Source organism: Magallana gigas, chromosome 8 (genome assembly GCF_963853765.1).
Source record: "Magallana gigas chromosome 8, xbMagGiga1.1, whole genome shotgun sequence".
In the NCBI taxonomy this organism is placed as follows: Eukaryota; Metazoa; Mollusca; class Bivalvia; order Ostreida; family Ostreidae; genus Magallana; species Magallana gigas.
The window spans coordinates 11,805,487-11,822,841 of NC_088860.1; the positions used below are offsets into that span (position 1 = coordinate 11,805,487).

The window sequence follows — 17,355 nt, forward strand, 5'->3', positions numbered from 1 at the left end:
ATATCCTCAGAAATGCTTCGATTTCCTATCGCACGATTTCAATAATTTTAATACTCAAATACAATTGTTTTAATGTACTAGAAGTTGTGTATACTTCCCTCATGTTTTATGCACTGTGCAGGTAAATATTCGTCCCCGTTTTTATTTTACCTCCTTTCGCCCTTGTTGTAAGTGAGCGAATTTAGGACTGGGCGAATTCCAGTGTCTCAAATTTTCCCCGTTTTTAAAAAACCCAGTTAACTGTACAAGTTTGTTTGGGCGAATTCTAGACGGTGTGAAATCGTTTTTAAGTGTAGAAGGAGAATACAACACGGGCGAAAATAACAATGCATGTATGTACAGTTTATACATGTATGCAGTTGATTGCTATATTGGCATACTTTTATCAAACATTCGAGACAAATATGTTGACATGCAAGATAATTATGTCAACATGCAACATAATTATGTTGACATGAAAGAAAATCGCAATCATTAAAACCTTCTGCCTTGCAGATACCTGTGTATATAAGAATCAATCATTTCCTTTTATTTTTTATGGGGCCCAGGGGGCGAAGCCCGGCCACGGAAGCTCAGGATTCTAGAGATTTTGTTGGGTGAAAATGAAGTCTTCAAATTTTGATTTTTGTACTTCTTGGTATAATAATTAAAAGTAATAAAATTATTTTGAATTTTTAAAGGTTTTTAGATTTGAGACCTGCAGTAATACCATCAAAACCCTATACCTTGCAGACATATCAAAAAGAAATATTTATTATATCGGTCATATTTAAAAGTGTTTCAGGTACATTTAGAAATTGTTATGCTATATTTTAAGTCAAGAGTTGATATAACACATTTTTGACCTATTTATTTAATTTTTTGCACTCACTGGGAGTAAATGACGACAGAAGTCAATATCATTCAAAAATTGACATTTTCCTTATCATTGTTCGGATGGGAAATATAAAGCGACACTTTGAACAAGGAAAATATTGTTTCCTTTACAAGTCTTGGATACTCACACCTATGATGAAAATGTTTTGTTTGTTCAAGCATGCGCTCAATATTTTCCGAAAGAAAAATTGTTAGAGAACAAGCCGTTTTGTGATAAAAATGGCGGGAAAAGGTTAATTTTGTGACGCCATATTTCTCTTTGTGGGCATTTAGATTAAAAGGAAAATTATACAATAACTTTAAATCTATATATATATATATATATATATATATATATATATATATATATATATATATATATATATATATATATATATATATATATATATATATATATATATATACACACAAAGAAAACAAAGAATTACAGTAAAAAAATCAATGGGAGGACGTAAATGAAGTTTGAAAAAAAGATAACCATAATAACATATGGAAGAGTCGTTAAAAACACTAACTATATAGTATAACTAGTTACTTAAATGCACACTTGAAAGAGAGTAACTAAAACGGGCTTTCTATGTACGGTACACCATTGAACACCGGCGGGTTTTGTTCATACTACTCAGTTACACCGTTGAAATCAGTCTAATGTAGAAAAATTTCTTAAGTTTCCAAAAAGTTGGTAATTAAAACTCACTGATTGTACATTTTCTTCGCCAGAAGGAGTATGATTTAACTTTATTTTGACAATTTTAGGGGTACGCCCCCCCCCCCCCCCAGGTTGGTTGCCACTGGTTGACATACAACTTATATTATCATGTTATGTCAAGATGCAACTGAATTATTTTGACATGAACATTTATGGGCTAAGGTACGCCAAATTCACAAAAATATTATAAGCTAAACATAGTTTAAAGTTAATTTATAGGTTTATCGACTGTTAACTGTGTCATATGCATAGAATTATGAACCGTAAACTATAGTTACGATAGTTACTTACTATTTCATGTATAATAGTTTTTATCTGTAAAACTATATTTAACAGTTGTAAACTATAGTATACGGTTAACTATAGTTACGAGTTGTTAATTAATTATAGCTTCACAAATCGTAAAGGAGATCCCATGTTGATAAAGGACTGTATTTGGCGAACTGAAAGGCTCTTTTTGAAGATATCCAAAATCCTGTATTCGATTATCTCATAATTCCCAATAATTAGGGCCCCGCAAGGATTTAGGGCCCCGCAAGGATTTGCGGGTGCCCTATAGTAATCACTCTGTCCGTCCGTCCTTCTGTCTGTCCGTCTGTCACTCTTCCGTCCACAAATTTTCTGGGTTTTTTTAATAACTTTTTTTACGGTTGCCCAATCAAGTTCAAACTTGGTATGGTAGTTCAGTAGGCAGAAATACATATTTTGATGCTAAGTTTGGTTCTTTATGTCTTCTGGTTTGGAGCTGGGGTGGTGGGGTAGATTCCTTATCTATGCATAAGAATGAATGGGCAAAGAGAGATAACTGCTGAGAATGTTACCATTGTATACTTGGAAGGCTGTGCAATATTTGTCCTTTGGGATTAATTAACCTTCCACAGGAAGAAAATCCTAAGCTTAATCTTTATCTGTCACATTGAGATTAATTACTGCACTGCCTGTGTCTGCAAATGAACTTTGTTTTGAAAATAAGGTCAATTTTGAATGATGTGTAGTATTGTGTACATTATTTGAAATATGGATTTAAAATATAATATTCATACTTTATTTTGGTTAAAATACCGTACACAATGATTGATGATAATTTTATCGAATACTAAAATCAAGATATATATTAAGATATCCTTTTTCACTATTTTATTTTTTAATTATTCATTTTATTTTTTTCTGCATTAATGCTGTTAATTTTAACAGGTAATCAGATAATAATCCCATTCTGTCATTTCTGAAAAAAAAATCTTATAGTAAATTTAGAAGAAAAGGATGAGAGAGCAGAACAAATAATCCCCTGGCATTAATTATCTTGCCTGCTGCAGAAAATTTAGAGGCTTATCTCTATCTGACATATGACGATTAATGAACACCTTTGTCTGCAACTGATGTTTGTTTTGAAGTTGAGGTCAACCCTGGGTGATACAATGTATTTGCATTCACTGAAGGATTGCATTTTATAAAACACCTGTTTAAATCTTTTTTAAATACACATTTAATTTAGTTTTTTTATAAGACATGAGGTTATCCCTGTTTTATGCAGATACAAGGTTACTATTTAGAGTTTTTGGACATAATTTAGCAATAGTTTCAAAGAATTTGCAAGGAAAAAAGTTAATTAATTTCTTTATTTCTAAGAATTATTTAGAATGGCACATTTTAAATTGGAAGGAGAAAGGCACAAGAGACTAAGCATGATATAAAGATGGGGTATATCTATAAACTGTGCATGTTTAATCTTGACGTCATGTTTTGAACGTTACCGTGCGCCGTGGTGACAAAACATGTTGTTTTTAAAAAGGGGTAACAAAAATACCGTTTCATCAAATGGACTAAAACTTCGCATATCAATAACATAAGTGTCGGTGCAAAGATTAATCTGTTTCATGAAAAACATATGATAGACAGCCACATTGTCTTCGTATTTTTTGATTGACCCTCGTACAGTTGTTACTTATAATTTTCATATTTATTTTTTTTACCACCTTTATATATTGCAGTTCTTTACATCTTATGCCCGGCATTTATTTTTCATCATTGTTAATATAAAGAGGATGGAATTCAAAGTTTTTATCACTTCTCTATATTAATTGTCATAGCGGGGCCCTTCCTGACTGGTCAGTTTTCTAGTTTGAAATCATATTTAAACCTAAGCTAATCAGCTCATGAATGTTTTTCTTTACAGTCTAAATAGCACTGTTTACAACCATATTTTCGTCACGATCTTTAAAAATACAATTTTTAAGTAGTTTTGATTTTTGACAAATTAAGTACATATATATAGTTATATATTTAAGTATTTGAAAATTAAAGAAACCCAAAAAATCATGAATTTTATTTTATTATCATTAATAATAAAATAAATACAGGTGTATATTTATCGTGGGTACAAGTTGATTAGTGAAGTCGTTATCAAATGTTTGGGTACAGTGGACCAATTGCAGAGTTTGGGGTACGAGTAGACCATTGGATTACGAGTCTGTTTGAGTACGAGTCAGTTTGGTTACGAATTCACTTGATTCCCGGAATCGTAACGCTAATTTAAAATCGAAAGTGAAAATTGTGGAATTTCCCTAATTCAAAACAATAGACTATATTAAGTTTCTGATCCATCGTGGACAAGATAATAAGTTTTGCATGAACGTGTTGTTAAGAATTCGACACAAACGTAAGAATTAGCTTTTGGTAAGTTTTTTTTCTTCGTAGTGTTAGTGTTTGACTTATTTTTTATTTTTAACGTTACCTGGTTACATGCGAATTTTAGCCATTTTCTGGTTACAGGTGTGTAAAAATTTTATGCTAAATTATCGAGTATTTAACGAAATCAGACGTATATGAATGATGCATAAATATAGATATAATATATATAATAAATAACTGCGGCTGCGATGCGTTATTTATTGTTTGAACGATTGGTGAAAATGCATGCATGGTCCTTCTTTTGGATTATCATGCAGCAAGAGAGATGACTCTGTTTTTATGTAGCCACTCGATGACAGGATAAATTTACAAAAAATAAGAAATGCTCAAACCGTAAAGATACAATTATACAGAGATAAAGAAGATTGGGGGGGGGGGGGGATAATGCCCATTCAGTTTAGTCATAAATACAATTTTGAATTTATTTTTTTTCCAATTAAATCTATTCAAATATATTTTAATTCAAGTTTGCAAAAGCTCAATTCTTTACTATATTCAGTTTTTAATATATTTAACAAAAGATAAGAAAAAAAATATTGCCTTAAATTTCTGTGGTATCGAACCCATAACATAAAAACCCTAGCAGGGGTTGAAATATATGGTAGCCCGACGCCTGGGGCTAGTCAGTTTAAAACTTGGGCATGCTCTTTTTTACCAACTGATAGTCCATCGGGCTAGCAAATCAGGGGATTCAGAACTGTATTATGATATGAATAAAGTTTTAACATAAAATGTGTTATCTCTGAGAAGAATTTATTTCAAAATGAATTAAACAGCTGTAATTGTGTTATACATATATTTTTATTTTGCATCTTAAAATGGTTGGGCTAGCTGATTTCAGCTTTGGGCTTGTAATTTTTTACTGACTAGTAGCCCCTGGGCTAGTGAGTTTTCCTGGAATATTTCAACCCCTGCCCTAGATGTACAAGGTTTAATTTACTAGCATTTGTCGGGTGCTCTGTAACCACTTAGCCATTTCAGACACAGCAACGTAGCGTGTTTAAATACCATGTGTCACTTTGGCCTCGAATTTACGGACTTGTATTATTTTTCAAAACGTTCAATTGTTTAGATACAAAATGATATTTTTAATGTATAGTGGGTCACCTATCCACGTTTTTGTTGATTGAAATCGGTTTGTTTTCCATTAGACCTTATTAAGGCTATGAAGCAAAATATGGAGCACAGACCCCCTCAATATTATAAGAAAATGCCTTGAAGTTCTAAAAAATGACACTATGTATTTGCAGGTTTTGATACTATATGCCTGTTTGAGTCAACATATTCCCGGTATTGAACAAATTTATAGGTTAAAAATCAATTTTATGTTAAATATATATTGTTTTAAATGATATTTTAAGAAATGTCACATTGATTCGATATTCAAATTTTTCAGTATTTTGTACGACCATGCATGGGCATTTTACACGCCTTATCCATCCATCTTCTTTGTCTTTCTTTGTAAAAATTGTATAAAATTTTTGTTAATTATTGAGACACAATTGAAAAATGAATTTCCTTCTTCTTTATATAATGGACAATCAGTACAAAAGTGACATTCATCTTCTACACAATTTTGGTTACATGACTAAACAGGTCCTTTGGTTTCTTTGTAAAGGAATTCCTTGACCAGTATTATTTCTTACAATTTCATTTCTACTATATCTACTTCTTTCAAATCGTAATTCATGTGCACTGATTCTGAATCTGCAAAGTATTCTTCCTTATTTCATGAGATTGAATAAACATATGTTTCCATTGTGCAATTCCAATTGAATTTTCAATTCAATTTCTAATTGAAACCATTATGATAAATTATTTTAAAAATTTGCTGCTGATTATAGTAAGATTTTAATAACAAATCATAATTACAGTCATCTGGTGGAACCAAGGTAATGGCGGATGATGAAGGCACTGATGTTGACATCACTCATGACGTGTTTCTGATTCATGCCAATGAACCGAAGGAGGACAGAGAATTTGCACTGTCAAAACTGAAGCCGTTGCTTGAAGGTCAAAATCTAAAAGTTTTGGTTGATGAAAATGATTTCAAATCGGGTGAACCTGTTCTTCTTAATATAGCCATAGCTGTCAGACGGTGCCGGAAGTCCTTGATCGTACTGACGAAACACTCCCGGGAAAGTCAATGGTGTTCATTGGAACTGCTGCTGGCTCTAGAGAAGTCTCACAGCCGCAACATCATGTCTGTTGTTGTTTTGCGTAAAGGAAATTCTGTTGAACAGCAGCTGGTAATTTAAATTCAAGTGATCTTTGGCACTTTATTGCATCTTAATAGAATCGATTTATCAAAGTTATTTTAAAGGCACAATAATAATTAAATTTTGCCTGCTTTTCTCTTGATGTGCAAAAGCTACATGTATGATTAACTTAATTTTTCACGGATTTTTCTCAGCCTGAAATGAAAATGCCTCTCTGAAATTTAGAGTTTGCATTCAACTGAATAATTGTTTTATGTTTAAAAGGATATATATATTTGCAGTGCTCAAATGTAATGGTTTTACATGATTCTGGTTGCTCCTCTTATTGTTTAAGGCATTAGAAATGTTGAACAGTGTTCCACACGTGGACATACAAAATGACGATGATATCGAAGACAAATTAGATGAACTTGTCTCTAAAATCAAAGGTAATATTACCTGGAATATTGTGGATTGATCGATGTTAATTTTATTTGTGTATAATTTGTGTATATTGCAAATTTCTTTAAATTTGTAGAAAGGAAACAAACCGAGGAACTGTTGCCTGCTGGGAACATAGCGCATGCTCAAGTTTGGTCTCACTACTTCGGACTGTTGCAATACCTACTTCCAAGTTGGTGCATACTGTTTTGCAGACTACATTGTATTTAACAGTTATCACTGATATCTGTTGTGAAATGTCTTTTGCATTGTATTAAATACGTGCATAGATATTAATTTTTTCCTTGTCTTGACTTTATTTTACAGATATGGCAGCTCTTGTAGAGGAAACAGAAATCTACAAGAAATGTCCAACCAGATTTTCTAAGAAATTGTACGAGTTGGTTCCAGAAAACTGCCAGTGTCCTCGAGTCATTGAAGACATACCCAAAGATAGCCCAGAAAAGAGAATCAGTGTTATGAAAGAAAAATTACCAAATTTAAGCTATGTGCGGTCAGGAAACAAACGAGATGTAGAGATGACCATCTATTGCATCAGAGACACAGATGGCACAGTATGTTTTAAGAATGTTGAGATGAATATTTGGACTGAGTTTTTAATGTTCAAATGGAACTTTGTATCTCTGAATGTTTCATAGACTTGGCAAACATATTGCCAGACATTATTCCACATTTGGGAACAAGAAATTTATACTTTCCAATGATGATGATTGAAGGCCCATAGGTTTAATTCTGATGCTGGTATTGGGGTCATTATTCAACCATCCTCATTGGACAATGTTATAATAGTCTAAAGGGAACTGACCTTGATCAGCCAATCTTCCATCTTGGCATTCATAATTAAAATGAATGGATTTCAGTAGATTTTTACACATTTTTAGCTCACCAAGACGAAGTAGGGGGGAGCATTTGCCATACCCCAGGCATCGCATCGGCATCGAGACCTGGTTAAAGTTTTTGGAGGAGGTCCTGTATCTAATTTATTACTTGCTCTGACTTTACCAACCTCCAAACTTGCATGGTTGGTGCATCTTGGCCTACCTATGGGCTTAAAAGATTTGGATGCTGAATCTGGGCCATGAATTTCAGATGCTGGAGGAGGTTAAAGTTTTTGAATCTGGTGCCCTTTGATGACTATATCCAACTTACTACTGGTCCTTACTTAACCAAACTTACATGGATGGTGCGTCTTATGATACTTATGCACCTGACAGGCTTGAATGCTGATTCTGAGCCATAGGTTTTGAATGCTGGAGGAGGTTAAGGTTTTAAGACCAGGTGAAAGTATTTGGAGCAGGTGCCCTTTGATGATTATATCGAAGTTATTTCTGGTTATAACTTCACCAAACGTTCATGGCTGGTGCATCTTATGGTAGTGATGCACTTGACAGGCTTGAATGCTAAATTTGAGCTATAGATTTTGGGCGCTGAATGAGGATAAAGTTTTTAGAGCTGGTTGAAGTTTTTGAAACAGCTGCATTTGATGAAAAATCTTTGTTATTTATATTTGTTCAATCTTTACCAAATTTGGATAGATGATGCATCTTCTGATACTTATGCACTTTGAGCCATTTGAGCCATTGGCTCTGATGTTGGAGAAAGTGAAGGTTTTTGGAGCAGGTCACATGTTTCTGTAAATCATGGTTGATTTATCTATGTAAATGAGTTACAGAGCTAGCTCCAGATACGGAGAGTGATCTTGATTATCTTGATGCTTAGGCAGGTTTACGATTTTAGAACAATTCAAACTGTGTTAGGGTCTTGAAGCTGGGTACAAAATGAAGTAAATTCTGTTCTTATCTAGTTAGACTAAAAGAGTTAACAGCTTCAGTAACTATGGATGTGTAAATAGAGGTAGCTTCAGATACAGAACTTGATCTTGATCTCCATTACCTGATGCTGGAGCAATATTTTAATGAAGATCTTATGATTTTCATATGACATGATAATTAAAGGGGATATCATAAAGATGATACCTCATCTCGCTGAGCTTTGTAATCTGTGATTACCTTAAACATAGTTTTTTGTGATGTGATAGATCAATGCCTAATTACCAAGTGACATTTACTGTTGCATCATCAGGTTTAAACTGAAAATTTTACTCCAACTTTTTATACGTAGGAGTACTACTGTGTAGCAGAATATCCTGCTGTTATAGCAGGAATCCAAAAAATGATTGAAGAAACATCTTCCAAGTTAAGGGAGTGTGATAGGCGGACCCAGATAGGACGCTTCTACTACACTCTCAGCGCCTTACTGCGGCACGAAAGTTTGGAAAGCAGTCTCAACAAAGCCAATGTAATTATGTACAATGGTAAGACAAATTTGATATGATTTGAAAAATATATACTTATTTTAAAAAAATTATAGCATGGGCAGAGTTACAATCATTCATTGATTTTATCATGATGTTCTATTAAGAAAACAGACCTGGATTTGTGCTGGCTGACGTTCTGATCAAGGCAATTAAAGAAGATTTACATGTGGGATCTATCAAAGAAGGAAGGGTTTGTGTCATCCTCACTTCATCCCCCCTCTCTAAACTAAAACAATATCTTGACCATGTGAAAAACTTAATGTTGTAAAGCAATGTAAAATGTTGAAAAAATTGGTTTAATGCTATGTTTTGATTTAATACGATATCATACACACATGTAGTTAAAGTTTAAAGGTAAAAGAAGAAATTTAAAAATTGACATTCTATTTCAGTACTGCAACGAATTAGGGAAAATGATGAATTATAGATGACTTTAAATATGATACAGTCAAACTTCGTTATCTCGAACTAATTGGGACTGTTAAAATAGTTGAGATATCCAAGAATTTGAGATACTGAGGGTAAAATGGAAGAGTCCTTAAAAATTTGTCTATAAATTATTATTTGATGGAGTGGTTGGTATTTTGTTACAATTGGATGGAATTTTATTTCAATTAGTCAGTGAACATAAAGTTACATGTATAAGCCATTTTGCTTTCACATCATTGTTATGTTTTCCTTGTTCAGATAGAGAGACCACTGGACAGGCTAAGCTCACGAGAGCCAGAGGATTTTGAGTATGATGCCTTTTTGTTTTGTAACGATGAAAGCCATGGGAAAGCAACAGAAATATTAGATTTTCTGAAGAAAAAGGGAATTAAGCTATATACTGAAGGGGCCAGAGGAGGGAGAAGGGAGATTTCAAATCTTGAATATGTTATTAAGAACTGCTATTGGACTATTGTGATATTAACAAGAAAAACATTGAAGGATAAAGCATTCACATTTGAAATAATTAGCCTTTTAGAGTCATTTTTAGAGGACAAAAAGATTCGCTTGATTCCTGTACTAGATGGCACTAGATACGCCGACATTCCAGATGCCATCCGATTTGTGACTTATGTAGGCGTTGATGAAAACAAAAGATATTTGGAAAGACTTTATTGCACTTTAAAAGGTACATGTACACTCTTTAAAAAGGTTTATTTTAACTAGGTCATTTGGATGAGCATGGAATTTTTAGGTCACCTGAATAAACTCAGGCGACCTATTGCTATCCATTTTCGTCCGTCGTCGTGCATTAACAATTTACATTTTTAACTTCTTCTTTAAAACTACAAGGCTGATTGTTACCATTTTTGGTGTGAGGCATCTCTATGGTAAGAGGAATCTAAATTGTGAAATTCTTGGCTCTACCACCCCTGTGGTGCCACATGTGGGGCTAAATATGCAAAAAAAGCCCAATTTTCAAAAATCTTCTTCTCTACTCCCACATATGTGAGGAAAAAATTGTTTGCATAGTAATGATGTCCATGAACCCCTCTACCAAAATTGTGAAATTCATGACCCTTGGGTCAGGGGTTCAGGCTACAGGGTGGGGCCAATATGGCCATATAGTAAAAATGTATTAAATCTTAGAAAATCTTCTTCTCTACTCCCATTTATATTTGTTAAAAACTGAATGCATGATTATGATGTCCATGAGGCCCTCTACCAAAATTATGAAATTCATGACCCCTGGGTTAGGGGTTCAGGCTCTAGGGTGGGGCCAATATGGCCATATAGTAAAAATGTATTAAATATTAGAAAAACTTCTTCTCTACTCCCATATATATTTGTTTAAAACTAAATGTGTTATTATGATGTCCATGAGGCCCTCAACTAAAATTGTGAAATTTATGACCCCTGGGTTAGGGGTTCAGGCTCTAGGGTGGGGCCAATATGGCCATATAGTATAAATGTATTAAATCTTAGAAAGTCTTCTTCTCTACTCCCATTTATATTTGTTAAAAACTGAATGCATGATTATGATGTCCATGAGGCCCTCTACCAAAATTGTGAAATTCATGACCCCTGGGTTAGGGGTTCAGGCTCTAGGGTATGGCCAATATGGCCATATAGTAAAAATGTATCAAATCTTAGAAAATCTTCTTCTCTACCCCCACACACGTGGGCAAAAAAACCTGAATACATGGTTATGATGTCCACCAACTTCTCTACCTAAATTGTGAAATTCATGACTCCTGGGTTAGGGGTTCAGGCTCTAGGGTGGGGCCAATATGGCCATATAGTAAAAATGTATTAAGTATTAGAAAAACTTCTTCTCTACTCCCATATATATTTGTTTAAAACTAAATGCATTATTATGATGTCCATGAGGCCCTCAACTAAAATTGTGAAATTTATGACCCCTGGGTTAGGGGTTCAGGCTCTAGGGTGGGGCCAATATGGCCATATAGTAAAAATGTATCAAATCTTAGAAAATCTTCTTCTCTACTCCCACACACGTGGGCAAAAAAAACTGAATACATGGTTATGATGTCCACCAACTCCTCTACCTAAATTGTGAAATTCATGACCCCTGGGTTAGGGGTTCAGGCTCTGGGTGGGGCCAATGTAGCCATATAGTAAAAATGTATTAAATCTTAGAAAAACTTCTTCTCTACTCCCATATATATTTGTTTAAAACTAAATGCATTATTATGATGTCCATGAGGCCCTCTACTAAAATTGTGAAATTTATGACCCCTGGGTTAGGGGTTCAGGCTCTAGGGTGGGGCCAATATGGCCATATAGTAAAAATGTATTCAATCTTTAAAAAATCTCTCTACTCCCACACACGTGGGCAAAAAAAACTGAATACATGGTTATGATGTCCACTAACTCCTCTTCCTAAATTTTGAAATTTGTGGCCCCTGGGTTAGGGGTTCAGGACATGAGGGGGGGGGGGGCAATTTGGCAATATAGTGTTTATGCATATAATTTGTAAAAATGGTCTTCTCTATTCTCTCACACCTGTATAAAAAACTGACTAATAATTATGTTTACCAGGAAGTCCTCTACTGAAATTTTAATTTCATGTCCCCTCAAGGATGGGTTTTGACTCTAGGGCAGGGCCAAAATGGATATATAGGTGTTAATGCATATAATGTTAAAAAATTATCTTCTTTACTCCCACACACCTGAAAGGAAAACTGAATTCATGATTTTGTAGACCAGATCTTTTAGTTTTTCGCCAAAATTATAGGTTTCACATTTATTTTTTAAAGATTTCAGGCAAAGAGATGGTCATCATTACAAATTTATAATTTTTCTAATCCAGTATGAAACCTAATTATTAATTAGATGCATATATGAGACTCCTCGACAAGTTTGTGTATGGGTTATATGCTACTCAGGTGACCGTTAAGGCCAATTGGCCTCTTGTTGGATTTTGGGGAAACTTAAATTAGTTAAAAAGTACCTTAAGCTTTTTAAAATGATTTGCTATATCAGTATCATTACTTGCAAAGGAAAAATACTACCAAAGATATTATGACACAATTTAAATCATGAATATTGTACTAAAAACTGGACTATGAGCGGTATTATGCATTTCTTGCCCCCAAATGAATCCATAGAAAGCTTTAAAAAAGATTGAAGATAGTTGAAATCATATTCAAAATAAGTATGTAAAAAGTTATCACCCCAGTGATGGCATATTGTATTTAGGTAAATCAATGTATTGGAGCAAAAAATGGGTTTTTTTGACAGTTTTTATTGCATGGGAAACATTTAGCGCATGATCGTTTGCTCAAGTACCATATTTTACTATGATGTGTATAATTAAAAGAACAAAAACATCTGTAAAAATTGTACTTGAGCAGATGAACAGCTATTGGACAATGATGACTAATATCAATACATGAATTTGACAATACCAAATATAGTCTTTTGTAGATGTTTATATAGAGCGAAATATAACACATTAATTTACATATTATACATATATACTATGAATTTCTTTTCAAATGATTATAAATACTATACATTTTTAAAGCACTTAGCTACATTTTGATGTTGATGTATATGTTTTTCATAAATATTTATCTTAGTTTTTTTTAACTGTTTTTATTTGGTTTGTAGGAAAGGAAATCCCTTTTGAGAGAGATACCTTGATACCTGCAGGGAATATTGCATATGGATTGGCATGGACTTACGTTCTGAACTATTTAGCATTTGTTCTGCAAGGTACAAAATAAATCCCAATTATTTAGTTTTAATTAATATGTGTGGGTGTTAGGCCAGTAATTAAAAGGTCACAGGTTCAAACCCTGCTGTGTTCACTTGATGATATGTGTTATGCACTTAGACAAGGCACTTTATCTACATTGTCTCAGTCCACCCAGCTGAAATTGGGTAGCGGCTTATGCTGGGGGTTAACCTGCGATGGACTGGTGTCCCATCCAGGGGGAGTCCAATGACTCTCATCCACTTAGCACCACAGAAACCGGGGAAAAGCACTGGTCCTATGCACCTTAATTGCACGGAGAAGAATTTAACTTAACTTATATAGTGTAGATAAATAATCACATTTGCATATTTCTTCCACATTGTCTATTGAGAAGTATTCTTAATTATTTTACTCATGAATTTTGTAGGACTGGGTAATTCTATCATCAGAGCTTTAGAGAAGCACAACAAAAGTTCTTCCATCTACAAGGAAAAAGTGTACATCTTGGTTCCTTTTTCTTGTGATTGTAAAGCCAAACTGAGTGATGCTGATGATAGAATATCATATTTGGACACCATCCATCCAGTATATGTTGATCACAGTGGCAACAGTCGAAAATATAGTTTTGACATGTACAAATTTTTTGACAAAGATGAAGTAAGTACATGTTTTACTTATTGGTGTATAAAATGAATGCAGCAGCATACTGAAACCCAAATTTTAATTGCGACAACTTTATTTTGCAATTTACCAGAGATAAACTGGTTCCCAATGACTATTTTTCACGACCACACTTTATCCACACTAGTTGTGATGTAACACCTATACTGCAACGACTAGTTCGCGTTGAGAAATTTTCATGACGAAAAGTCTCTTGCGAATCTTGCAAATACTGACCTATTACTCACACGAGTATAAAAGTTGGTTAACAGCATGTGTTATTACACTGAGAGTCGCTGTATCTGGTTTGGATCTGACATCTAGATTGTAAAAGTAACCACCTTGTTATTTTCAATACATACATGTAACTTTTTAGAATTTAAATCTAACTTTTTTTGGTCTTTTTAAAATTGCCTCATTTAGCTCACCTCGACTGTGAATGAAGTTTAATGCTCTCATTGCAGGAGTTTGTATTTGTCGGCCAGTATGCAGCAGCCGTTACATGCCTGGACGACATGTGGAGGGTGAAGATTGCAGGACTAAGTGAAACAGACAAGATCATACAGGCCAAGATATTCTGTGAAGAGATTCAGACCGTCCTGACCCAGAAGTTGATAGAATATGCTCATTACTGCGAGATTGTCTCTTATGATGGTGGGTTTTGAAGATATTTTGAATGCCTAAACTTCATTTTATTGTAAATCAGTAAATGATTAAAGGTTTGAATTAAGGTTTGATGATCCTCAGCTTCAAAATATTTTTTTCATCATAAAAATGTTCATAATTTTGTCCTTCAAACATCATTAATTAAATGAATTAAAAAGAAATTTATTGATTGTAATCATGCACTTTTACAAAGTTATTGCAAATTTGCCTTCGATGGATAACATTTTAATAAATATCAATTATAAAAAAATATCAATATATCGGTGGCTGGAACCCCATTACCTAATTATGTAATTAGTGGATCTCCTTTGCAATGCTATGCCAAGCAAATTGTTAAAGACTTAATGTACTTTTAACACTAGAAGACTAACTAATTAAATTTGTCTATATAAAGACAGATTTATGGTACTAATAAAAAATTCCAAATAATCTAGAGTTATCGCTCATTGCTGAGGATTGGGGATCGTTAAACTGATTCCTCTTTCGTTTGTTTTTTATACCTGTAGCACATGTATACTGTAAATAGAGAGAGAGTGTGAGAGAGAGAGAGAGAGAGAGAGAGAGAGAGAGAGAGAGATGACACAACACACAGCATTAAATATGGAAGAATCAATGCTTCAGTGTACCTAATTTTCATGTTTTATGTAATTCATTTATTTAACAGATAGAAAGTACTCACTTTCCGAGGAAATGAAGAGGAGACTGAAACATACACCTTGTGACGAATCAGATTAGTACAGAAAAAGGACAATGAGATGTACAATGTTGTAGTACATGTATACAGTCATAATATAGAACATGACATAAATTTACCTATAACTGCATGTCATTCCATATTCAAGTACAATGCTTTTCTGGATTTACTAGACCTTGAGTTAATTTTTGAATGTACTGTATATATGGTGTCATATACATTAATGTCTGTACACATACATTATTGGTTCTCTGTATTTGTATGTATATGTATATTTTACCAGATGTGTATGTTCATGTACATGTGCTCTTTATAAATATATTTGTTACAGTAAATTACAGATTACAGATTTAGTAACATTATGCTCATGTTAAGAAAACCCACAATTTTGTACTCCACAATTTTAATCTCATAATCACTTTACCACAGCATAATATATTTTTCTGATGAGGGAAGATGTGATTTTGAGTATAGGGGGAATAAGAGAAAATCAAAATGGAACAATCAAATATATAATGCTTTAGATTTAAGCCCAAGATGTAAGAATGTTTATACATGTGTTTTGTTAAAATGTGATCCAATCAAAAATTACACAAGGGTTTGTAAAGTGTGATTTTTTTTTTTTTTTTGCTGCTGAAACATGAACTTTGTTTTCATTGTTGTACAATCTTTGTTATTGTAACTTCATCTGGTTGCTAGTCGGACCACTTAATTACAACCTGTTGTAGTTATTGCTTTGTTTTTTGTGCATATATTGGATTATATTTGCATGTATATTTTTAGCTATATACTTTGTTGACATTCCAATTACATACATATACTAAGTATTTTAATAACTTTATCCCCAATCATGACCATTTTATAAGAGCTGTCATGACAGAAATATTATTACAGTATATACTTTATTGTTTATTTTGGAAAACGGTGTACCTTTTTATACACTTTGTTGAGTGCAATTCGCATTATGAAATAGTTTTTGTAGATGGTTTGAAGGCATTACAAAATGAAAAAAAATCTTGTTAAGTCTTATATAAGTCTTTTTTAAAAGTAATGCATGAATTGCTATTCATGCTTTTGTAACAACATTCAAACAATCAATTTGTGCAATTATTTTACATTTATGCAGAAAAATATCAAAATGGGAGTTGTAATTTATTAGCATTTTAAATTATTAGCTTTAATAGATTAAGTACACCAAAGCAAGATTGACATTTTTGTGATGTAATGCTCCATTGTTTTTATCTAAGTTAGATCTCGCATTAATATTTTATCTTTTTATCTTTGACAGTGTGTACATTTATTGCAAAATGTTTCAACTGTGTACTTATAAGGTTAGATTAAAATGTTTACCTTTTGAATTGCTGTTTAGTGCATTTTGTTGTCTTGGTTTATTTTTTGCTTGGATATTTTTTTTTTGTTATTACTACTTCAATTTTCATTTGGAAATTATTGATCTATGGGAGTGAGTTTTCATCCACTCCTCATGAAATCAGTCGCTATGGAAGTGAAGTGGACCTAGGCCTGTGCACTCATTTGATTAATTAAAAATGAGGAATTCACTGTTGCTGATTGTTGTGTTTTGAAAACGTAAATGTAATTATGGGTATTCAGGAGTTTCCTACATTGAATAAAAACGAATTATTTACAACTTTAATTCAAAACAAGGCTCGTAGACACTTGAAAATAAAAACAAACCCTTATTAAACCTTTCAAAATCTTTGAGTAATGATACAATATGACATATGCATCAGATAAAATCATGGTTTGCATAGGGGCTCGGTTTACCAAAGTTAAAACAGAGTAGGTTACGTGCTTCTACGTACTTGACAATGTATTCCTGATTGGATGGAGGGGTATATAAAAGGGCCAATATTTCTGTGTGTGTGGCAACCATTCAATCTGGCACATTACTTACCAATAATTGAATCG

At 33.3% G+C, this 17,355-nt stretch overlaps 1 protein-coding gene across 1 annotated transcript; it reads left to right on the plus strand.

Annotated features, from left to right (window-relative positions):
* Positions 1-4,128: 4,128 nt before the first annotated feature.
* Positions 4,129-16,632, plus strand: LOC136270664 (uncharacterized). Its single transcript, XM_066069004.1, has 12 exons — positions 4,129-4,261; positions 6,151-6,525; positions 6,830-6,923; positions 7,013-7,108; positions 7,243-7,490; positions 9,058-9,250; positions 9,358-9,443; positions 9,941-10,370; positions 13,319-13,423; positions 13,834-14,063; positions 14,531-14,720; positions 15,397-16,632. Exons 2-12 carry the CDS (start codon positions 6,172-6,174, stop codon positions 15,465-15,467), a joined length of 2,097 nt encoding a protein of 698 aa, XP_065925076.1. The 5' UTR covers positions 4,129-4,261; positions 6,151-6,171; the 3' UTR covers positions 15,468-16,632.
* Positions 16,633-17,355: the final 723 nt, after the last annotated feature.

What these genes read in the sequence shown, in the direction of transcription:
- LOC136270664 (XM_066069004.1), top strand. Translation starts at nt 6,172, where the DNA reads ATGGCGGATGATGAAGGCACTGATGTTGACATCACTCATGACGTGTTT. An exon ending in GTTGCAATACCTACTTCCAA is followed by an intron (nt 7,109 to 7,242) that starts GTTGGTGCATAC and finishes TTTATTTTACAG; the next exon opens with ATATGGCAGCTCTTGTAGAG. An exon ending in GATCTATCAAAGAAGGAAGG is followed by an intron (nt 9,444 to 9,940) that starts GTTTGTGTCATC and finishes TTCCTTGTTCAG; the next exon opens with ATAGAGAGACCACTGGACAG.